Below are 24756 nucleotides of genomic sequence, written 5' to 3' on the forward strand. Positions count from 1 at the left end.
GAATAACTTGCCTAAGATCATATACCTAGTAAGTGGTAAAACCAGGATATAAAACTGCAAGCTAAGGAGGCAGCCGGTTAGCTCAGTTGGTTAGAGCACAGTGCTCTTAACAACAAGGTGGCCGGTTCTATCCCCACATGGGCCACTGTGAGCTGAGCCCTCCACAACTAGACTGACACAACTACTTGACTTGGAGCTGATGGGTCCTGGAAAAACAGACTTACAATAAATAAAAGTTAAACAAACAAACAAACAAGAAAACTGCAAGCTAAGAATGCTAAAATAATGTAAAGCCAGATGAACACTGGGAAGGAATGAAGGAAAAAGCCTGGCTATTCCATAGTTCAGTGTAATTAATATTTTTTGATAGTTTGCTTTGTTTAAATAGAAAATTAGGATGAGTCAGTTTCATGTGACGGGCTGTATGCCTCTTTTCTCTCTGTGTAGCTTTCTGTGTGTACTGAAGCCCTTTTAGTGCCATAAAACACTACAGGCTGTCTGACCATTGCAGAGAAGTTTGTTTGTAAGAAAATCATGAGCTGGTTCCTCAAGAGAGAAATTAAGTGAATGTGTCTGATGTTCACTTTACTGTTTGTTTTTAACAAAGCCCTACAGAGAGAACTAGTCTCATAGGAGGAAGTAGTTATAGAAGGTGTCGTGTTGTTTTTTTTTTTTCCCCAAATAGAAAAAAAATTTTTTTTCAAACAACCAGACACATAAAACTTCTTAGTTTATTAAGCCTCTCATGAAAAATTTGCTCAAACACCACAGATAAAGTAACTGACAAATCTTTACTCCTTTTTGCCAGGACCACATTGGCTTTGCAGTCTCCTTAACTTTCTTCATTCTCTTCTTACGTTCCTTTCTCTGTTTTCTTGAGGTCTTTTTCTTTTCATACAGGCGATGTCTTGCAAGTCTGTGTTTGAGTTCATTTTTCTTTGCGTAACCCAAGGAATCATAAATCTTGCCAAAGTCAATTGTCTTGCCACCACCAACATGGGTTCTGAATCCAAATACAAAGATGACATCTGCTGTGGTCTTGTACATTTTGGCTAATTTCCCCCGAATTTCTGTCTTAGGTACTGTTGCCTTCCCAGAGTGAAGGACATGAATGACCATCTGTCTCCATTGAAGTAGTCTACTGGTCATGACTTCCCTGGTTTGGATAATTTCCTTGTCATTCATGATGGCAGCTGACCCTCAAGCAGTCAGGGAGGAAAAGGGCCAAATAGAAATCTTTTTCGTCCTTTTTGTTATAAAAAATAGCACACGCTCACTGTAAAGACCTTTAAAAAGTAAAATTCTGCAATTCCAATACCCAAGATTAACTTTACACAATTTGAAATATGTATTTCTGGACACCATTCTTCAATTATAAACACATGCAAGTTTGTTTTGTTTTGTTTTTTTTTACATGACATTTGTAATTTCCTTTTTACACTCAACACTATGTATCTTGAACATCTTTGTCTGTCAATATCCTCTTTAAAGGCTTCAGAATATGTCAGTGTATGGATACACCAAAACGTATTTAAATAGTCCATCGCTGCTCTTGAAAACAACGTATGAACACTTGCTTTTATAATCTTATAGAGTTGAAATTCATTTTAGTATTTTTTTAACTTCTTTTTTTTTTTGTCTATAAAATGTAGAATTTGAACTAGTTTATATGTCTAAGGTATCTTCCAACTCCACATTATACGATTTCTAATTCTGCTCAGTGAAGTTTTAGAACTGCCAGCTGCTCCCATCGTGTTGTCAGCCATATTCTGCACGTTGGCAGTGTCTGTGTGTCTTCCTCTCCAGAATGAGAATAACACCTAGTAGGGCTGTTATGAAGGTTAAATTAAGTAACTGTAAGGCTCCTACCTCTCCCATTCCTCAGCTTTGCCATTTTGGCTGGACTGTAAATGACCTAAGGACATAGAGCTCATCTTAGGATTTCTTGAATTCCCTATGTTGCCTGATAAGTTGATATATCCTCCCTCTGATACACGAGTTGAAATATGATGCAATATATGTACAATGCAGTAGAGTGTGTTGTTGGAGAGTCACCTGTGTCTGCTCACCTGGACAAGAAAGTATATAAATAAACAGCATTCAGGAACCCCCGGTTTTAACTTCTTTTCTTCTCTACCTTTTTGAGTCTCCTGTTCCTCAACTGTGAATGGAGTGGGTGAGAATGTCTTTAATGTTCTTTCTTGTTCTGACTAGCTTATGATGTAATGCATATATACATATTTTAAAAATGAACATTGTGCTATTTTAAATTAAAACAATAATTAATGCTACCATAATATGAGAAGTTCTATTAAAAAGTCTCTTCACCTTAAGACTCTGGTCTTTTCCTGTCTTCTTTCATTGTCTTGGTTTTCTACAAAATTGTGATCAATGTGTGTGTTCAGTTTTGAGTTCTTTTCTTTCTACTTTTCAGTGTTCCAAGTGTATTCACATGGAAACTTTTGAATTCATACTGTTGATAAGCTAAGGAACTAACAATTTTTTTTTTTTATTGCTTGAAGTACTGAACTTGAACTGTTAGGGTAGTTTTTCTGTCTTCGAATTTGTGGATCTTGACTAACATCTTAAAAATGATGAGAGAATGGAATTGAAAATATCAGAACGGTTTCATGAAATATTTAGCTGTTGATATTTAATGTGTGGACATGTGTGTTTACTGGATCGTGTGTGTTTACTTACTCATGGACTGCTTAGGGAACTACCAAAATTAAGATCTTAAATAATAACTTTAAAAATCTACTTGAATATAAATAAACCACATTCTATAACAAATAGAGCACAGAGGAAAAACCTGCGCATATAAAGGGTGTACTGTTGTTAGTTCTTTGGTTAATATGCTTGCCTACGCTTTTTCTTCGGCCTTCTATTATATTAGCTAGCTTCTAGTTGAGGAAAGCTAAAACACAGACATTGTCTGCATGTTTCAAGCCATTATTTTATAATCAGCTCTCCTAAATTCATTTTATGTTATTCTTGTGTTTAAAGTGAAAAACTTTTGCCTTGTCTTGATAATCAAAACAGCATTCACTTCATCACTTTTCTTTCCTTCTGTTCCTTACGTCAATAACAGTCATCTCATTTAGCTTTTCCCTCCTTGGTTGTTTTCTTAAAACACTCTTGCACACATACGTACACACTCATAGCTGCTTCTAATTAATTCAGAGGCTTTCTTGTGAATGACTCAGCATGACTCAGCACCCGTCTCTTTGGGGAACCCGTTTTACCGAGTAGCCAGTGTATTTTCAATACTTAACCCACATCATGGGCTAAACAAGATTCAGATTTCTTCTAGTTTACTCTTTTAGTCCAGCTCAGTTATAAGTATCCAGACATATGTTAGGATAGGATTAAAACATTATGGAATTCAGGTTTAGAATGAAGAGATTTCCAGGACTGGAAGAAATTTCTGTGATTCAGAAGTAAAAGAGATTATTTTTAACTAGAGCAACTGATTTTAAAATTTATATAGAACCACAGAAGACCCTGAATAGCCAAAGGAAACTTGAGAAAGAGCAAAGTGGGAGGTATTACATTCCCTGATATCAGACTGTACCACATAGCTACAGGAATCAAAACAGTATTGTACCGGCATAAAAACAGATACACAGATCAATGGAGGAGAAGAGAGCCCAGAAATAAATCCTTGTTTATATGGTCAATTAATCTATGACAAAGGAGGCCGGATATACAATGGGGTAGACAGTCTGTTCAATAAGTGATTTTGGCAAACCCGGACAATACATGCAAAACAATTAAACTAGACCACATATAAGAATAAACTCAAAATAGATTAAAGATTTAAATATAAGACCTGAAACCATAAAACTCCTAGAAGAAAACATAGGCAGTAAACTCTTTGACATTGCTCTTAGCAGTATTGTTTGGGATATATCTCCCCGAGGAAGGGAAACAAAATAAAAAATAAACAAATGGGACTACATCAAAGTAAAAAGTTTGTTTGCAAAACAAAGGAAACCATCAACAAAATGAAAAGATAACCTTCTGAATGGTAGTAGATATTTGTAAATGATACATCTGATAAAAGGTTAATATCCAAAATATATAAGGAACTCCTATAACTTCACACCAAAAAGACAATCCAAGTAAAAAATGGGCAGAGGACCTGAACAGACATTGCTCCCAAGAGGACATACAGATGGCCAATAGACATATGAAAAGTTGCTCAACATCACTAATCATCAGGGAAATGCAAATGAAAACCACAATGAGATATCACCTTTAACCTGTCAGAATGGCTATCATCAATAAATCAACAAACAACAAGTCTTGACAAGGATGTGGAAAAAAGGGAACCCTTGTGCACTGTTGTGGGATTAGTGCAGCCACTATGCAAAACAGTATGGAGGTTCCTCAAAATATTAAAACCAGAGCTGCCATACAATCCAACAATTCCTCTTCTGGGTATTTATCCAAAGAAAACAAAAATAGTAATTCAAAAAGAAACCGGGTTTCCCCGAAAATAAGACCTAGCCGGACAATCAGCTCTAATGCGTCTTTTGGAGCAAAAATTAACATAAGACCCAGTCTTATAGTAAAATAAGTAAAATAAGCCTTTATAGTAAAATAAGTCTGGGTCTTATATTAATTTTTGCTCCAAAAGACGCATTAGAGCTGATTGTCCGGCTAGGTCTTATTTTCGGGGAAAAATGGTATACATACCCCTGTGTTTGTTGCAGCATTACTACTAGTAATAGCCAAGGTATGGAAGCAGTAGATGAATGGATAAAGAAGATGTGATATATACCGAGGGTGCCAATAAAATGTATACACATTTTAAGAAAGGAAAACTGTTAAAACTGTAATACTCAATATATACTGATAACAAAAGATGAATACAAGTCATGTTTGACTTCTGCAATTACAAGAGGTGCTCAAAGTGGTTACCATCAGTGTCCAGACACTTCTGATTATGGCGAATTACTGCTTGAGCAACGTTGACCAAAGTGTCCACTTGTATACATTTTTTTGGCACACACACACACTGGAATATTATTCAGCAATAAAAAAGAATGAAATCTTGCCACTTGTGACAATATGGATAGACCTAGAGGGCATTATTCTAAGTGAAATAGACAGAGAAAGATAAATACCGTATTATCTCACTTATACGTGGAATCTAAAAAAACTGAATGAATAAACAAAATAGAAACCCACAGACATAGAGAACAAGCCAAAAGAAAGGGAATGGAAATTTTTTGTTTTGAATGAACTTTACATAAGTAACAATTTTATTTAACTTCTTACTTATCTAAGTGTGTTTTTCTAGGACCCATCAGCTCAAAGTCAACTAGTTGTTTCCATGTAATTGTGAAGGGCACACCCACAGTGGCCCATGTGGGGATCGAACCGGCAACCTTGTTGTTAAGAGCACTACACTCTAACCAACTGAGTTAACCGGCCGTCCGGAAATTTTTTTAAAAAGATTATTTTAAATTTATTTCTATTTGCAGAATGAATTTTAAGAAGTAGTTGGTACTGAGAAAATCATATAATTAACTGATGAGGCAAGGAGAAAATACAGCCTGAGAATCGCATAATTGTAGAACCAAGTGGACACCATAATTGTTTTCCTCTGTTATGGATTTGAGCAGTACCAAGTGTTTGAGAAGTTCCTTTATGGAAATTCCTACTCACCCATGATATACCTCAGTTACTAAAAGTGCGTAAGAACTGAGTTCCCATGAAAGAATTCTTGATATTTCCCTGGTGGCAGGAACCCCTTGGGAGTGGGGATTACTCAGGTTCCCAGCCATTGGTGTCCCCTGGGCCTGGGTAGAGGCTGAGCAGGGTGGAGATCCAGGGGACAGCTGGTACTGGTTTCTCTGGTGACCAGAAGACTGGGGACAAGTGGTTACGATGACTTGTCCTGATAATGTCCACATGCTTCCTGTCTTTATGTTGTACTCTTGTGTCTAGTGACAATGGTGAATACATTCGCCTGAGTTTCTCAGTTGATATTAGAGGGCAGCTGTGAAAGAATAACGTTTAAAAAAATGTTTCTTTGAGATCTTACTATATGATATACTTGCTTTTGTATTGCCTTTCAGAATTAAAGCCATTGAGAGTCCCAACAAAGAAGATGACACCCAGTGGCTGACCTACTGGGTCGTGTACGGTGTGTTCAGCATTGCCGAGTTCTTCTCTGACCTCTTCCTGTCTTGGATCCCCTTCTACTACATGCTGAAGGTACGCTGGCTTTTCCTGAACTGCTCTGCATCCTTCCATCTATGTATTTGATTTGCTCCCTACTACCCCTAAAATAAACTGCATCTCAGGCCCTATAAACAAGGAATAGGCATAAATGCTTGAATGCTGGCCCTCCATGGCTCTGCCTCAGATCATAGACATAGGAAGACAGGATTCAACACGTCTGACGTTTTTTATATTCTATCTTGGAAACAGCCAAAGCAATTGTGTGTTCACGATGTGTTTGACCATGATGAAAGATGGAAATACTATGACCTAGCACAAACATTGCTGTTTGCCAAGCTCCTATCTTCATGCGGTGTTATCTTCATTTCATGTGGAAGCATTGCAAATTTTGGCAGGCCATCGATTATTCACAGTGGTGAGTGGGATCATTATTTCTGGAAGAAAAAAAATACCTATTTCTTGTATAGGTTTGAAGAATAGAATGAAAAAGTTCACATCTTTTAATAGATAGAATGGTTCTTTCTCCCTAAAGGGACAAGCTGTTTTCAGTTGATTCCTCAAGTGTCTTCTGGGGAAGAGGTGCTGCTTCCCGTTAGTTTGTAAATAGTCTGGTTCCCAGGGCCAGACTTCCCAAACTGGAGAGAGTGGGGTGTCCAGCCCTGATGAATTCTGTGTTCTCTTTCCCTTCACGCTCTGAAGTTTTCGTTTGAATAAAAAGTTACACATCACATAGCTTAAAGACTCAACTCGTTCTGTAAGGTTTTTGAAGAAGAGCCATTCTGTATCCTTACGCCCCCTGTATTGCCTTCCTTAAAAGCAACCACTGTCTCTTCATGGATGGCAGATTGTTTTGCCGTTTAACTCTATGTCTCTAAATAATATTCCTGTTTAGCTACCTTTTCATTTTCTATTTTACGCTTTAGCTCTTAGTCCCACTGGAAGATAAGGATTTGGCTCTCTTGCCTACCTTGTACCTGCCACACACATGCAACCTTCCCCTGTCCTCATCTTCCTCAGGTGTCTGTATAAAAATTTTGGTTAGATAAGCATTCTCCACTTATATTATTATGATTTTGTAAATCTATTTTGTTGGGCCATCTGGTGTACATATAATGTACATGTACTATTCTTGCACCATTTTTTTTTTAATTTCCCCTGAAACTAATCATTGTTTTCTTATTTATATAGTCAGACCTGTTTCTCATGTCCTTATTTCAATGTGTCCTACTTTTTCTACATTTCTACTTAACTTTCTTTTAAAATGTTTTATCTAAAAAAATGTTCGATTTAGGAAATTAGATACAGGAAGCTCTCTCATTCTTTGGTCTCCCTCACCACAACCACCACCACGTTGATATTATCTCAGTACGTATTTATTTCTGAGTACGTGTGGATATATTTTTTCTTTTTCTTTGGTCTCAGCTATTTAAAAAACCTATTTGTATTTTCCTTATTCTTCCTGGGAGATTTTCTCAATCTCATCATCCAATTTTCAAGTTTGTTCCATTCTGCTATTTATGCCATAAATTGTATTCCTTATCTGTACTAATATTATTGCTTGGCTCTTTCCTATGTTTTCTTGTTTTTATTTCATATTGCTATATATTTTTTAGTATAGTTAGCCATCCAATTCAAAATTCTTGGTCATTCAGTTCTAATATTTCTTCTGCTGTTAGAATCTGTAGTTGATTGTGTTGTCTTTCTTTTGAAATGGTTGTACTTTTCAAATACCTCGTTATTTTGGCCTGTAAACTCATTTTCCTCCGGCACTGGAAGGGAGGAAGGCCACAGCCCAATCCATGTCAGGCCTCGTAAGCTCAGCATAGGGCTGGATGAGTCCTAGGGCAGTGAGCTCCAGGCCTCAGAGGAACCGCAGTTAATCCCTGTTCCCTCACAAAATAGCTCTTCAGGTCTAGGTGTCACGCTTTGCTCCCCCAAACAGCATTAGAAAGAGATGCTGCTAAACCGTAATTCATAGCTGTAGGGGTTAGAGCAGAAGGTGTTGGGAAGGACTAGCCCCGGCAACTTTGTCACCATCTGTTTTCTTCCGTGCCGCACAGGGATGGTATTTCTGTGCCAAAACCTCTGTCTTAGAAAAAAGTGTAAGGGAATGTTTTTCTAACTTGGAGGGATGGAACCAAGACAAAAATGAAAGTTACAAAGAAAAAGATTTGATAAATTTGATTCAATAAAATTTTTAAAAATTAAATTTCTAGAAGACAATGGGCAGCATAAACAACGTTAAAATAATGACAGACTAAGAGGACATATTTACAACATTTACAATAAATAAGGAATTAACATCCAGAATATATAAAAATGTTTACAGGTAAAAGAAAAATGGACATGGATTATAAACAGACATTTCACAGAAGAGAAAAAATATGAGTAGCCAGTTAATATCTCACAAATGATCTGGGAAATATGAGTTAAAATTCTGAAATACCTCATCAGATTGCTCATCAAAGTGACAGAAATTTAAAAGATTAATCTCTGATATTGGTTAATGTGTTGGAAAATGGATGTGTGGTAGCTAGTATCATGGTATAAATTGGGATGGCCTTTTTAAGGGACCTTTTGACAGTTTCTTGTCAAATTGAAAATTATCTTTATAGCAGTTCTTCAGTATCTATCCTAAGGAAATATTCACTGTACATAAGAGAGCTGTATAAGGATATTTATTGCAGCATTTTTGGTTATAACTAAAAATTGTAAACAATTGAAGTGGCCATCAATAGGTAAATGGTTAAACGAATTAATAGTACATCCGTACAGTTAAATGGAACGAAAGGATCTACATAGGTACAGACACAGAAATTTTTGCATAATTCACTAATTATAAAAAATTATAGAACACTATATACGGTATGACACCATATATAGTAAAAATAAAAACAAGAAGCTAAATAGTTTAAAAATTTAAATGAAAACATGCTCATTATAGTATACGTATTTAATTATGAATGGCGTTACCACAGAATGCCGTGTAAGACAGCTGAAGAATTTTCCTTTTGAAACAAATGGAAAAAATTGGTCTGTGGGAAGATTTAAGATTTCAGAGCTTGCTGGGTATTTTTTTGATTTTTGTTATTTAAAGACATTTAGCATGTGTAAAAATATTTTTAGTATATGTGCTGCCGAAGCGAGCACGTGTAAAAATATTTTTATCATCTATAATTTGGATGTTGTATGTTTTAAACTCCAAATAATTTTGAAGCCCTTAATAAGATCCATCTAATGGTAGTGACGTCACAGTATGCTCTCGGATGGAAAGGAACTTGGCCTTTGCCTTGGGCCCACCTGCTTGTTGCAGTGAACAGTATCCCTTCAGCAGAACCGCTCACACTGGTGCCTGACCTCAAACTTCTGAAACATGAGCAAGGCTGACTTCCAGCCTACTCCTGATCACCTCTGCTAATGGAGGCCATACGAGGTAGAGAGAGCATCCGGAATAAGAGACAATCACTAAATCATTTATAGTTTGTTTTGAAATACATTACAGTAAGTGCTTTGCAGCAAATTTTCTTCTCAAATAGTAAAATAAATATTCATCCATTAGTAGTCTTTAGCTGCCTGGCATCACGGTGTGGATGAGAATGAGAGTGGATTTACTGCATATATTTCCAAATAGATGATATACTTGAGATGGTTAAAAATGATTATGCTGTCAATCCAAATGGTTTCTTCCTGCATTAGTGGCGCACTGAGCGGCTTCAGTGAACAGACCGAGAAAAAGTCTCTGAATTACAGAATCTGTAGGAGTTGTTTTAGGGGAAATGTCCCATTGTAAGGACTAACATAGATCTGACCTGTACGATTGCTACACTCACATGGTGATTATATGGGAGGGTGGAAAAAAAAAAAAGATGTGCAAGTAAGGATATGTTTTAATATTTTATCCTTTGCAGAATTACTATTGTTGGTAGTTTGGTTTGGTTTGGTCTTTCATTTTTCTAAAGTAGCCTGTAAGATTGGAGATAAGTAAGAGACCTAGTGGTTAGGCATCAAAGGTTAGCTGAGAAGATCATATACAACACACTGAGCTAGAAACACTGGATCATGAGTTGAGCAGAAGAGTTTAAAAATAAATGTGTAATCCTTTTTTCTCTGATTTTATGAAAATGGCATATGCTCATTCCTTTATTCACCAGAAATTTATTTCGAACCTCTGTACCAGAATCTGTTCTAGGTCTGGGGGATACTTTGGTGAATAAGACAAAGTCCCTGCTGTCATATTGTTCACATTCATGTGCGGGGGGAGGGGCATGTTTTAGATAAGGAAGAAAAAACCATTTGTAATCCTACCACTGCTAACGCCTTAGGGTGGTCTTCCTATTTATTTTAATGTCCAAATATATTGGTCTGTGTACACAAATACACAGAGAACCGGGTATGTGTTAGTGTCTTAACCATATATGTATGGTTGAGATTATATACTGTATACAATTCTGTATTTCATGTTTTTCATTTAACACAACCCTATGACTGTTTTCTCATGGTATTCATTATTCTTTGACATAGCTGTCTATCTATTATAGATAATAATTTGCACGTTCCCCAACTGATAGACATTTAGGAGATTGTTTTGATGTTATAACTAATGCTGCAATGAATATCTTTACCCTCACTTAAATCATTTTCTAGATTTATTTTTAAAACAAGGTCGAATAAACTCTGGCAAGTTTAAGTCGTGATCCAGACTGTCGCCTGTACTATTTCACCCATTGACAGAGAGCACGACATTTCTCTTCGTAACGTTGTAGGAGGCATAAAAGATAGAGAAATCTCCCGTTTCACATGTTCTGTTTTAAACTTGTGTTTGTGCATTCTGAGCAGTCTGTTTTAACTTTAGCCCATGACTATTCTTGTGGCTACATTGGAAAGGCCTCCTAAGTCTTATGTTTCTGATCAAGTGATTGCAGCCTATCAGGAAGTCAGTGCTGAAACATATTTTTTCTGACATTAACTTTCAGTTCTGACCAAGTTAGCCCCAAACTACATGGTAAGCATACCCCTACCTTGGAAATACCTCTCCTAGGGGAAAATTGAATGGTGACAGCATTAGAATCTCAGACAGAATTGTCTGTTCTATTGTAATTTGTAATTTAAGGACTTAGTGTGTCAGTGTAGTAGTGCCCAGCATTCAGTTAAAATAGCACAGGCTCTTTGTCTGAACTGCAGGTGAGAGTGGGCTTTTGTTTGCTCTCGGGAGTATCGTCAGCTGGCACTTGGACGGCAGCTTGATTAAAAGGATGGCCAGATCTGTGTAGCTCAGGGTATTCCTGGGCTAGAATAGTTACAGAGATTTTAAAACAGAGAGTTGTAAAAGCTGGCAGCTGACTATCACTTTGAGAGTTCAACAGTAATTAACTTTATTTTTAATACAAGGAACTTATTTCATTTGAGAACTGGAAAATGCTAAGATGTAGGTAGAGAGCAGTAATTATTTTACTGTCTCCAGACAATAGCCCGAGGGTACCGGAAAGAACTGAATTAACAGTCTGGAGTAGAGCCTACAGTAATCACATTGGAGAGGTGCAAAAATATGGACACATCGCTCTGGTCCTATCGGGTAGTCTTGCCTTAATTTGTCCAGAAAAGATGAATGGAACAGCTTGTCTGCATTGCCGAAGGGTGATACCTACAATAAGATTTTCAACCACAGTAAGAAGTGTAGTTCTTCTTACTACACTTTTTTTTTTTGGTAATATTACTAATATTTTGTGTACTTTCTTCAAGTACATTAATTTGTGACTTTGCTAAAATCGTACAGAAGAGAAAATTAACTTTAAAAAAGGCTGATTTACCTAGTCATAAAACAGATATCAACTCTTGTGATTCTTAAACCAGTGAGTTATTTCCACTTCCCCTTGATGCCTATGGTTGTAATATGGGCATTTGTCTCTACATCAATAATCCATTCCTGAAAATAAGATAGTCTACATATGAATACCAGCCAAGAGACTATTTACTACAATTTTACATGGTAAAAATTCAAATGCATTACATATCAATTTAAAACTCCATATTGATTACCTAAATACAGCAAACAACAACAACCTAAAACAAAAACAAACAAGCAAACAAATAAACACAGCAAAATACCCCAATATAAGTAACAAATATCATAGTAGGATGTTAGATGCTAAAAACAACACTTTCTGCTCACCAAATACAGCTGTTCCTTGACTTACGATGGGCTTATGTCCCAATAAATCTATTTGAAAATATCCTTAAGTCACAAATGCATTTAATACACCTAACCTACCGAACATCATAGCTTAGCCTCTCAGGTTTCTACTGAAAGATATTGATTTCACAACATCGTAAAGTCGAAAAATCCTAAGCTGAATCATCGCAAATCAGAGACCATCTGTAGTGAATAAAGTTAGTAAGAAACTATTGCTCTGTAGGAAGTGGTATGTGGCACACGTACACTTTGGACACTTTGCATACGCTTCACAAGGTCCACATGGGATTCTGATGTTTGTCGAGAAAGTAACTTTTCCTTTTCCTATACATTTTGTTTAAATTGTTGTATTGAGTCTTGGGTATGTATGTATTATCCATATAAGCAACCAATGGGGAGCACTGTATGAATGTTTGCATATTAAAAACCGAAAGGTCTTCCACAAGGAAATGTTAACTAGAAAGATGGTCTGCAGGGTTTGCCTGTGATTTGCCTGGTTTAAAGCAGAGAAAACAAAAGCTAAAGGCTGTGAAAATGTGGTCACTTAACCCCCATTTGGGGGTTAAGGCAGATGTGTGATTCGGAAAACCGAAGTTCACTCTGGCAACATCTTCTAATTCACTAAGATAGCTGGCCAAGCCCAGGGGATTCTAGAGTAGAATTGCCAGGAAAACTATCGTAAACATGGAACTATGCACACCTATGGAGGGATATTTCAAGGAATAGGCTTTGAGTGCTTAGATCTGTAACAGAAGGTCTTACTGTGCTATTGTGTGTCTGTGAAGGTTCATTGGAGTTTTGGGGTGCTTGCATATGCATGTGTAGTGAGATTAGGAGAGGGCTAGTCTGCATCTTTGCTCTTCCTCCTCCCAGTGCCATGATTTCCTCTCATTTGCTTTCCTAACTCTGCACTTTGTTTTTCTGGTGCTGTGCTCAGTAAATGAGTTTTGGAGTCTGTCACACATCAGGGTTAGGACAGGGGAAGGGAGGGCTGGCTTAAAATCGTAATTTGAAGATTATGGCAGTGAATTGTGTTTTTTTTTTTTTTTTAATTTTTATTTTATTAATTATATTGGGGTGACAATTGTTAGTAAATTTACATAGATTTCAGGTGTACAATTCTGTATTACATCGTCTATAAATCCCATTGTGTGTTCACCACCCAGAGTCAGTTCTCCTTCCATCACCATATATTTGATCCCCTTTACCCTCATCACCCACGTGAATTGTGTTTTGATTGAATACTCTGACATAGAAAGCAGGTTGTGTAGTGCCTCTAGTCCAGAAATTCTCAACCTTTGGGGAATATATGGAGGAGATTTTGTTTGTAACTATTATAGTCACTGATTCTACTCATAAAGTATTTTGTGGTGTTTTCTAGTATAGTTTGGCTTGAACATTTACATAGTAAAATACATACTGCTTTATTATGTGTTACTTTCACTGTATTTTTCCTTTATATTGCATTTAGAGTACAGTGGTCCCCTCTTATCCACGGTTTCGCTTTCCACAGTTTCAGTTACCAGCAGTCATCCATGGTCTAAAAATATTAAATGGAAAATCCCAGAAATAAACAATTCATAACTTTTAAATTACACGCTGTTCTGAGTAGTGTGATGCTCTCGCACCATTCTGCTCTGTCCCACCGTAGATGTGAATCATCCCTTCGTCCAGCCAATCCACACTGTACATGCTGCCCACCTGTCCGGTCACTTAGTAGGCCTCTCATTTATCACTGTCAAGGTATCGTGGTGCTTGTGTTTAAGTGACCCTTATTTTACTAAATAATGGCCCCAAAGCCATTCACATAACTTATTAAAGTATATTGTAATTGTTCTATTTTATTATTATTGTTGTGAATCTCTTACTGTACCCAATTTATAAGTTAAACTCTATCATAGTTATGTATGTATAGGAAAAAACAGTATCTATGTTTTCAGGTATCCACTGGGGTCTTGGAATGTATCCCCCGCGGAGGGAGGACTAATGTACCATCTTGATTTTTTGTTTGGTAATTATGTAAGTTTACCATTACTTTGAATTTCATTTTAGGTAGTAAAAAGAGAGTTATGAAATAATTGTTTAAAAAGGGCATGTGTTGGTTCTGGGATTTGATTTTACCCCACTTACAGCTAACAAGTTAGCCTGTTACCATTTCATGAATGTTGGCAGAAGACAGTATTCTTAGGACAGAGACAAAGCCCCTACTAGGCCAAGTGCTCTAAATGTTTCTCATTTTCTTATAAAATCTGTATGAGGTAATTTTTTTTAATTTCAATTAATGACTATTTTATAGAGCTAAAAACAGACTGAAGCAATTAAGTAATATGCACAAGGTTTGCTCAGCTAAGTGCAGAGCCATGACTGGGACCCAGTTTCTCTGAGCCCTTTCTCTTATCCGCTATGTAATGTAGTTTATAATTCTCTTAGAATCACTGATTGGTGTGTAGAGAGATCTGTATATATCTTGAGATTGAGATTTTAAATTTTGTGTTCTTTTTTTGTATTCTTATTAATTTCTAGTTTGACAGATCAATTTGCGATGGAAGTGTTAAAATCTACGATTGTGGATTTTGTCCATTTATGTATATAATTCTGACTTTAATTTACATATTCCAGAGCTATATTTGGAAGCTATATATATGAGCATGAAAATGATATAATTATAGATATATACAAAGCTATATAGTATATATAACATATATACTATATATAAAATATATGTATTATATATAATATATACACATACATAGACATATATAGCTTTGAGATATATATGTATATAATTATATGTATATAATATATATATATCTCAAAGCTATATATATCTATGTGTGTGTGTATATATATATCTCAAAGATATGTAGATTCAGGTGAATGAATCTTCTTGGTAAATTGTTTTCCTTCTTTATCACTCTGCTTATTTTGCCTTAAGTAATGTTTATGTACTATTAATATTACTATATGAGTTTTTAGGGGAGTTGGTATTTGTCTAATACAAATAAGGGAACGAAAATCCCTTTAAGTGTTCTTAATTGGCTTTGTCTTTGGTATGTTTCTTGTAAGAAGCATATAGCTATGATTTGATTTTCTTAATCCTGCCTGATGGCCTGTCTTTTGAAAGCTTGCCTCCCTGCTCTTGTGTCTGGAACAAATTCTAATTCATGAGTGTTCCTTTTCCAGAGTTTTATAGTTCAGATAATCTAGGGAAAGTAATCTGTCGAGAACCTGCATTATGTTTTTAATTTTTTGTGTAACAGAACTTCAATATGTACTACAAATTTCTTATAGTGCCCATGGTACTGATGGAGTGGCTTTTGGGGCACAAATATGGTTCAAAGGACTATCTTAGAAAAATGATGTAGCTTCTTGGTTATTTGAATACATTCTTTAGTTTGGAATAATAAGGACTATGGCTGTAGAGTTAAATTTGTGGCATAAGAAGTTGAGGGGTTGTTACTTTAAGGAGAAGTTGTAAAAATACAGATTTGGAATCTCAAGAAAGGACTTCTGTTTTATATAGAGTCACGTAGGCTGGGTGTTAGAATCTTAAACCAAAAGAACCGAGTATGTTATTGATTAAACTTTCTATCACTCTGAATATTCCCGTTTTTGGCTCTTTATCCTATAGAAGAATAAAGTGCTTGGACAATTTGAAGTGCTGACTTGTTATGTATCGTTGAATAAACAGTAAAATTATTTGGGTATAAGTATAATGTGACAGTTCTTGTTTTTTAAGCTTTTAGGGTAGAATTCTTGTCAATTTAAAAAATCTCAGTAGCAAAGCAGAGCCATAAGGCAAGAGTTAGGAATAATATCTACATTCAAGGAGACAGAAGAGGAAGCCCTGACTGTACAAATTCTTTGAAGGCTAAGATCTTTGAAGGCTAAGATCCTAAAAACCGAGATTCTTCTTTGGGAAGATTTTAAGAATGGCTGAGGTATTTTTTCTATAATAAATGGATTAATAAATGTGACAAACCTACCAAGGTAAGCCCACTAAGAAGAAGCTTCATAGATATTAGGCTTATGTATACAGGGCTTTCAACATACAGATAAGTACTGTGTTTTTAAAATTGATTTTTAAGAGTTATAACTAATATAAGTCTCTTACAGCTATAAACTAAACAGCGGTCCACGTTAGGAAGTTCAGGTGCTGGACGTGGTGTGTTTTACCTTGCTTTTCAATCTCAGCTTTTCCTTACTAGCCCATTATTTGTCACATTTTTTTCCACCTAAGAAAAGCCCACCTGTAGTGTGTAGCAAACCCTGGAAATGCTGTTGGGCAAGATGGCCGGGGCAGGGCCATCCCGAGTAGCGCTGGGGTGTCGCTGCCCCCCTGTGACCGCTCTGGCTCTCCTTCCCCGCAGTGTGGCTTCCTGCTGTGGTGCATGGCCCCCAGCCCCTCCAACGGCGCTGAGCTGCTCTACAGGCGCATCATCCAGCCTGTCTTCCTGAAGCACCATTCGCAGGTGGACAGTGTGGTGAATGACTTGAAGGACAAAGCCAAAGAGACTGCAGATGCCATCGCTAAAGAAGGTAAGGCCCGGGGACAGCTTGGTTCAGCGTGTGAGAGGAGATGGGATACATGGTGCAAACAGTGAGCCTCCCGGCCTTCGGGTCCGTTAGCTTTCCTCACACATGTGATTACGCGGGCATTTCTTTACCAAGACTTTGCCTGATGCCCTTTACGTTTCTCAGGGTTCATCCTCCATGCCACATGTAATGCACCTCTCCGTCAGCATCTCAGGAAAAATGACCTCCTTCTAGACAGAAGGCACAGCACATGCAAAAGCCTGGGGGTGGGAGCAGTATGATTAGAAGAGAATGATCTAGAGGGAGAAGAGCAGGAGACAAGGTCAGAGAGTTTGGGAGTGGAGGCTGGAAGGAGACAGGTCCTGTCATGCCTTATAGGGGACTGTGAAGGCTGCTTGCCTGTGTGTGACACGGGTGCTGTGTGACACGGGGGCTGTGTGACACCGGGGGCTGTGTGACACGGGTGCTGTGTGACACGGGGGCTGTGACACTGGGTGCTGTGTGACACGGGTGCTGTGTGACACCAGGGGCTGTGTGACACGGGTGCTGTGTGACACGGGGGCTGTGTGACACGGGTGCTGTGACACCGGGTGCTGTGTGACACGGGTGCTGTGTGACACGGGTGCTGTGACACTGGGTGCTGTGTGACACGGGTGCTGTGTGACACCAGGGGCTGTGTGACACGGGTGCTGTGTGACACGGGGGGGCTGTGTGACACGGGGGCTGTGTGACACGGGGGCTGTGACACCGGGTGCTGTGTGACACGGGTGCTGTGACACCGGGTGCTGTGTGACACCAGGGGCTGTGTGACACGGGTGCTGTGTGACACTGGGTGCTGTGTGACACGGGTGCTGTGTGACACGGGGGCTGTGTGACACGGGGGCTGTGACACGGGTGCTGTGTGACACCAGGGGCTGTGTGACACGGGGGCTGTGTGACACGGGGGCTGTGACACCGGGTGCTGTGTGACACGGGTGCTGTAACACCGGGTGCTGTGTGACACCAGGGGCTGTGTGACACGGGTGCTGTGTGACACGGGTGCTGTGTGACACTGGGTGCTGTGTGACACGGGTGCTGTGTGACACGGGTGCTGTGTGACACGGGGGCTGTGACACGGGTGCTGTGTGACACCAGGGGCTGTGTGACACGGGGGGTGTGTGACACGGGGGCTGTGTGACACGGGGGCTGTGACACCGGGTGCTGTGTGACACGGGTGCTGTAACACCGGGTGCTGTGTGACACCAGGGGCTGTGTGACACGGGTGCTGTGTGACACGGGTGCTGTGTGACACTGGGTGCTGTGTGACACGGGTGCTGTGTGACACGGGTGCTATGTGACATGGGTGCTGTGACACTGGGTGCTGTGTGACACGGGTGCTGTGTGACACGGGGTGCTGTGACACGGGTGCTGTGTGACACAGGTGCTACTGGAGGACGTAAGCAGAAGAGCGACATGATCCATTGTGTGTTTTAATAGGAGCACTTGACCACTGTACTAAGAATGGACTGAAGGGAGACAGGGAGACATGAGACCGGTTAAAAGGCCACTGAAATGGTCTGGCTGGAGAGGATGATGGCGCTTGGTCTGTAATGGCAGCAGAGGAGATAAGAAGTCACTGGATTCTTGATAGATTTTGAAGGCAGAACCAATAGGATTTGCTTATGGAACCTACATCCTTGGAGAATGAGAGAGGAGTCAAAGATGAGGCCAAGCTTTTTAGCCTGAACAGACAGAAGTATAAAATTGCCATTAAGCTGGAAACACTGGGTACAACAGGTTAGGAGGGAAAAATAAGGAATTCAGTTCTGGGCATAACTTTGAGTGGTCTGTTAGGAACCTATGTGGAGTAGTCTGCAGCCAGCTGGATATGGGTATCAAGAGTTCAGGAGACAGGTCTGGGCTGGGATGCTAATTTGGGGGTCACCAGCAGTGTAGTAAGCATGAGGCTGAATGAGATCACGAAGGGAGTGGATGTGATTAAAACAGAGGAGGTCCAAGGACTGAGCCCTGGGGCCCCCAGGTTTAGACATTGGGGAGATGAGAAGCAACCAGCAAAACAGACCGACAAGTAGCGGCCAGTTGAGGTAGCAAGGAAACCACGAGACTATGTTATCGTCGGGCCAAGTGAAGAAAGTGTTCTCAAGAGGGAGGGAGCGATCCTTTGTGTCACTTACTGCAGATTAGGCAAGTAAGGCTGAAAACGACCGTTGGATTCAGCAATGAGGAAGGCACTGGTGATCTTGACAAAACAGATTTTGTGGAGTGGGGAGGGTAAAATCCTGATTGGAATAGATTTGAGAGAAATGGGAGGAAAGGCATGAGAGAATATAGACAACTGTTTTGAGAAATTTCCTGCAAATGAGCAGAAGAATGGGGCTATAACTGGAAGAAGGAACTAGGGTCCTGAGGATTTTTTTTTCCTTTTCCTTAAGGTGGGAGTAACAACGTGTGTTTGCAAATGAATGGGAATGATCCAGGAAAGAGCAAGAAAATGATACAAGTGAAAGGGTGAAATGCTGGAGCTCTCTTTGACTAGACCAGAGGAGATAGGATATAGTGTACAAATAGAGGGATTGGTCATAGGAGCAGGGACAGTTTGTAATAACGGAGGGACATCAGGGCGTATGGGTAAAGATGCTAGTAGGTAAGGATACGTGACAGTAGGAGCTTATAGAAGTAATTTTCTGATTGCTTCAAATTTCTCAGGAAAGTAGGAAGAAAAGGTCAAGTGAGAGGATAGGAAAGGAAGTGACAGAAAGAGGAGAAGATATCACATACTTGTCTAGGACTGGGGTCAGCAAACTGTTCCTGTCAAGGGCCAGCTACTTTAGTTCCTACAACCCATCAGGTTTCTGTTGCAGCTCCTCGGCTCTCCCATTGTCGTGTGAAAGCAGGAGTAGACAACCCCTGAGTGTGGCTGTAATCTGCTGGCCCCTGTAAGACGGTGGGCGAGTGAATGGACCGGGACCGTGTCATGTGATTGCCAGGCAGTTGTAAAGGCTCACTTGAGATTTGCGTCCATGAATTCAAAGTGAAACTGGTTCATCTGTTTGTGTTTTTCTTCAGCTGCCTTCAGCTACATGGGTGCAGGGGCAGAACAGGTGGAGAGTTGTATCAAGGTTAATTTTGTTAAGTAAGAACTCTGAAGTGAGAGAGGGACTAAGGAGTGGTTAATGTTTGACGATGGAATCTAAGCTGGGTGAGGAGCAAAGTGAGGAACAGTGGGAAAGGTGGTAAGCTCGATGGACGATCAAGCCAGGTGGTGGGGATAACAGAAGGAGCGAGCTACCAAGTAGGTGGCGATGGTGGAGGGTGGGGAGCTGGACACTGAGATGAGAGAGGGACGGCAGTGATTGGTAGCGACAGGATCATGAGTGAGCGCCTGTGGTGGGAGTAAGTGGGATGGAATAGAAAGGTTATTTAGTGGACGAGCGGAAGTAAGAGGTCAGGATGTCGGAAGGATCACGTACATCTATGTGGATGTTGAAATCACCAATAAATAAAACAGGAGTGGTATTAGAGAGTGACGCTAACTTTGGAGCTAAAATCTTACATAAGGAAGCATAGCTCCAGGGTCAGAGATGACTGGGAAAAGGAATGCCAGTGGAAGGTATCATCTGATGACATGACAATGAAGAACAAAGGTAATTCTTACCAGACCTCCAGGCCCAGTGGCACAACCACCACTCCGTGAGAAAGCAGTGTCCTCAGGAGACAGGCATATTTCTATAGGTGCATGAAGGTAAACACCCAGAGAAATGGATGAGCATAGAGGAGATTTTGCTCATGATGGGTCGTAAGTTCCAGAGGGTTTTCAGAAATTGGAGAAACGTAGGCAAAGGGCCTAGAATTAGAGAATTTTGGTAGTGTTGCTAGAGCTCTCTGGTAATTAGAAAGTGGGAGATAAGAGGTGACCTGACCACTGGCGAGGAAAGATCCCCAAGCCAGTTCTCTGGCAGCAGAGATGTCCCAGCAATAACGTGTTCTGCCCCTTTCTCCCTCACAGACCTCGCTCCTCTGAACTCCTATTTCTGTACCGAGAGCTCCAGTCTACTTCAATGTATTTTTCTACAATTTAAGAACTTTCTTTTCTGTTCTTCTTTGCCCTTAGCCTAACCAGCAACCTCTGCTAATGTCATTTCTGTCTAGTTCATCCACAGTTCTTAGCCTCTTGATTCTTTTAGATGTTAATACTCTAAAATCCATTTTAATTCAATTTTACCATGTGATACATTCCTAAACAGGGGTGTGAGAATGAAAATAAGGAGAAACTTACATGCTGACACATTTTAGGCTTTTCTTAAAGCCTCTGGATTCTCCAGGAAGTAAATTTTTACAAAGGGCTAGTTAAGAGAAGGGCTGCGATTTTTCCAGTGTTCAGCAATTTTAACGGAATGAAGGGAGAGCAGCTGTGAGGTGGCCGGTGAACAAGGTGGGTCTCCGTGGCTCTCACCACTGGACTCAGGCAAGTTCCATCAAAAACAGCTGCAGTTGTGGGATCTCACAGGAGGCCCTGGTACCTTCCAGAAAACCCCTTCCCGCCCTCCGTCTCACATACCACACTCGTTCTTACAGCACATTCCAAGCCACCTGGTAATTGGGAAGGCGGAGGCTTAGCACCCCACAGATGTAAGAATACTTCCTTGATGAATGTAGTGTCTTCCCACCAACTCAAAGCCTTGCAGCACACCCTTCCCATCCTAGCAGGAAATGGTGGCGCAATAAGAGAATATAAATATACCATCATTTCTGGGTTCAGGGAATGAGGCCTTTTTCTGACTTCTCTCACCATGGAATAGAAGGATGACCTGGTTGTCATCAGATGGAGACATGGTGAATTTGTACAAGTGAGCAGCCAGACACACACGAGAATTTTTTGATTGCACAGAGGGACACCATGCACCCAAAGAAACTCTGCTGCTCATGATGCTTACAGGACAGAGGGCTTAGGTGACACTGTCACCACCAAGGGCTACAAGACCTTGAAGAACTCTCTGCTCAAGTGCTCTGTTTCCTGAAGTAGTTTCTTGTCCATTTCCTGGAAACGTTTTTAGCCCTGATCACAAACCTCAGTGTGTTCTCATCTGCACGAGTCATCCAGTTGTTATCTGGTAGCGCCATTAAGCACAGAGCCTGTATAGCGAATCATTTTGAAATTTAATTTCCTTTCCTCCCAACAGCCAAGAAAGCTGCCGTGAATTTACTGGGTGAAGAAAAGAAGAGCACCTAAACCCCTGATGGATGAAGCATTCTTGCCCTCTCTGTACCTTCCTAGTAGAGCTTGATGTTGTATTAGGGACTGTGGGATAATCATTTTAATATTGTTGCCTTGGAAACATTTTTGATATATTAAAAAAAGGAATGTGTTGTAAGGTTTTGTTTTTGTTTTTGCCCACTTGTACTGCCTATATACATAGGGAGCATTTAAATGTAAATTTAATGCAATGGGCAGTGTCCAGATATTTGGAAAATACATTTTGCCTCTGGGTAGGAAAAGACATGTTAAAGTAAATATAAACTTAAAGTATATATCCCACAGGCTTTGTACTTCAGTGGGCTCTCTCTGCATGCATTTTCTCTGTACTTATAATTCAGGATACTCTTTAAGGTTCTACTTCATGTGTTGTACGATTTTGTATTGTGTTTTTCATGTATTTGCGCATACATGTAGGTAGGGGAATGTTACTATCACGTGCTCACGGAGCGCACCTGCCAAACGCTGAAGGTTCCATTGTGCTGGTGTGAACTGCTAGACAATACTTCAGGAAATTCATACATACAAGTAATATTTCAAAAGAACAGTGAAGTGATAAATGAGGTCGCATGGAGGTTGGCCTGGTTGTTTTTCTAACATTGTGGCAGCTGAATACTGGAAGTCACGTTGGTGATAAATGGGGACATGTACACACACACACACAGCAGTAATCTACAGCTCCCAGGTCCCTGCAGAACTAGTGATCCTGTCTTGTGGCCTTTTAAATACCTGCTTACAAGCTTTAGCTTTGTCAGTTTTTGAGATGCTAAAATGGAAACCACCTCTGGTTTCACCTCCAATGCTAACATGTTGGTTTAGTCTTTTGTGTCTTTCCCAGTCTTTTTAAAACCCATTTAAGGATCCTCCAGAGACTTGCCCACCTCTGATTACATGTATGTTCTTGTTAAATCATTAGCTAGCAACTACATGCTAATGATGACACCAGGCTCTAAGAGCAATTGCGGGAGATGGAAAGGAAGTATGCTATAACCTATGCTCTAGTTGGCAGTGGCTAAGTCAAAATACCTTCTCCTTCTTTCTCGGGCCTTTAAGGTCAAACACAAGAGGCCTCCCTCTTTGCAAGTCAGAATCATTTGTAGTCCATGTAAATGCCTTCATCTTTACGCTTTGTTTTGACAAATTGCACATAACTACATAGTTTAAGGCTTTGTTTTGAAAAATAGCACATAACTACATAGTTTAAGTATAGAACAAAAAGTTAAAATCAATGTCTCCAGCTTGATCAGCCAAGTAACATATAGTGACCATGACAACTTGTCTGGACTAGAAAAATGGAGCTTTACACCAGCCATACTGCTGGGATCCTTCGAATTAGACTAAACTGAGTAAAACAAGAGCATAACAAAACTACCAAGATTAAATATCCAGACTGTAAAATATTTTTTTAAGGTAAATAAAGATGATTAGTTTTCCTTTCGATAACAGATTAAAATCATAATGATGTCTCATGATGTAAAAAATATTAGATATCAAAAATAAGGGACAATATCACCCACATATTATAATGTGGATCAGGGCTTTTTTTTTTTTTCTGAGAAAAATAGTGGTGATCATATGGCATCTTATTAAACTTACCTTAAAGGAGAAAAAAAAACAAACAAACTTTTAGAAAGCAAACAATTATTATTGGGAGAAAATCAAGACTTAGATTTCTTTTTTAAAAATGTGCTTCTAGGAGTATTTAAATCCTTTCCCCCATAAATATACTTTTCTTGATGGCAAAAGAATGAAAATTAGCAACTTTTAGTATACAGAACATATAGTTAGTATATGGAACATATTATCAGGCAAATGGGAGGCATAAAAGTTACTACTGCTCATAGCTACTTTCCGGCTAATACCAGTTTGAAAACGACTATACACGTAGTAAGAAAACACATTCTGAATGCAAATTGTTTTTTTCTGATAGCTTTCTACTACAGGGCATTCCAGAAGAAATTGGGTATTGTTTTTGGCAGTTAAAGCATACATATTAAAGACAGGAGAAGTTAGGAGTTGAACAATTCTGTCTCAATTTAGATTTCCCAAGTAATATATTGCCATGGCTAGAATATTTGAAAAACTAATTGAGCCTGTGTCTAGCTAGAAGCAAAGCATTTATTTGTATGTGAATGGTATTTGCGGGGTAAGTAAAGTTACAGAATCCCTACAGCCATTCTTCCTCAACTTTGCAACGTTTCAGATCATCAGTTACTGCTACTCGGGAGTCTGCTGCCCAGAGCCTGAAGAATGAGCATAGCCTTTAAGTTACCGCCTGTCCTGAAGATGTGATATATTAAATGGAAATGGATGTAAATAAAGTTCCATTATCTCATTGAACTGTTTTATTTCATTTTATTTTATGGGGCTTTAAAAAACAACTAGAATTTATGCAAAATCTGAATACAGGCTAACAAACTTTAAACACTGCTGTTTATTAATCCCTCACCTGGCCCATAATTTTCCCCTGGTGATTACTACGTGTTGGAGAAAAGACTCTCCCTACAGAAAATATACCAACCAAAAAAAGTTTCTATCAATAATTAGCACTAGATTTAAAGGAAATCTAAACCACTGTTTC

General features: G+C 39.3%; 1 protein-coding gene across 1 annotated transcript in view; it reads left to right on the plus strand.

The window, feature by feature from the left end:
* The window catches only part of REEP5 (receptor accessory protein 5), a 37467-nt gene extending 12952 nt beyond the window's left edge, over nucleotides 1–24515 (plus strand). The window contains exons 3-5 of the mRNA XM_081054257.1: nucleotides 6090–6228; nucleotides 16756–16924; nucleotides 22102–24515. Of these exons, the coding sequence (XP_080910383.1) occupies nucleotides 6090–6228; nucleotides 16756–16924; nucleotides 22102–22151 (358 nt within the window). The 3' untranslated portion in view covers nucleotides 22152–24515. The remainder of the gene's footprint in view (nucleotides 1–6089; nucleotides 6229–16755; nucleotides 16925–22101) is intronic.
* Nucleotides 24516–24756: the final 241 nt, after the last annotated feature.

This window comes from Rhinolophus hipposideros (genome assembly GCF_964194185.1).
Source record: "Rhinolophus hipposideros genome assembly, chromosome: 7".
NCBI lineage: Eukaryota > Metazoa > Chordata > Mammalia > Chiroptera > Rhinolophidae > Rhinolophus > Rhinolophus hipposideros.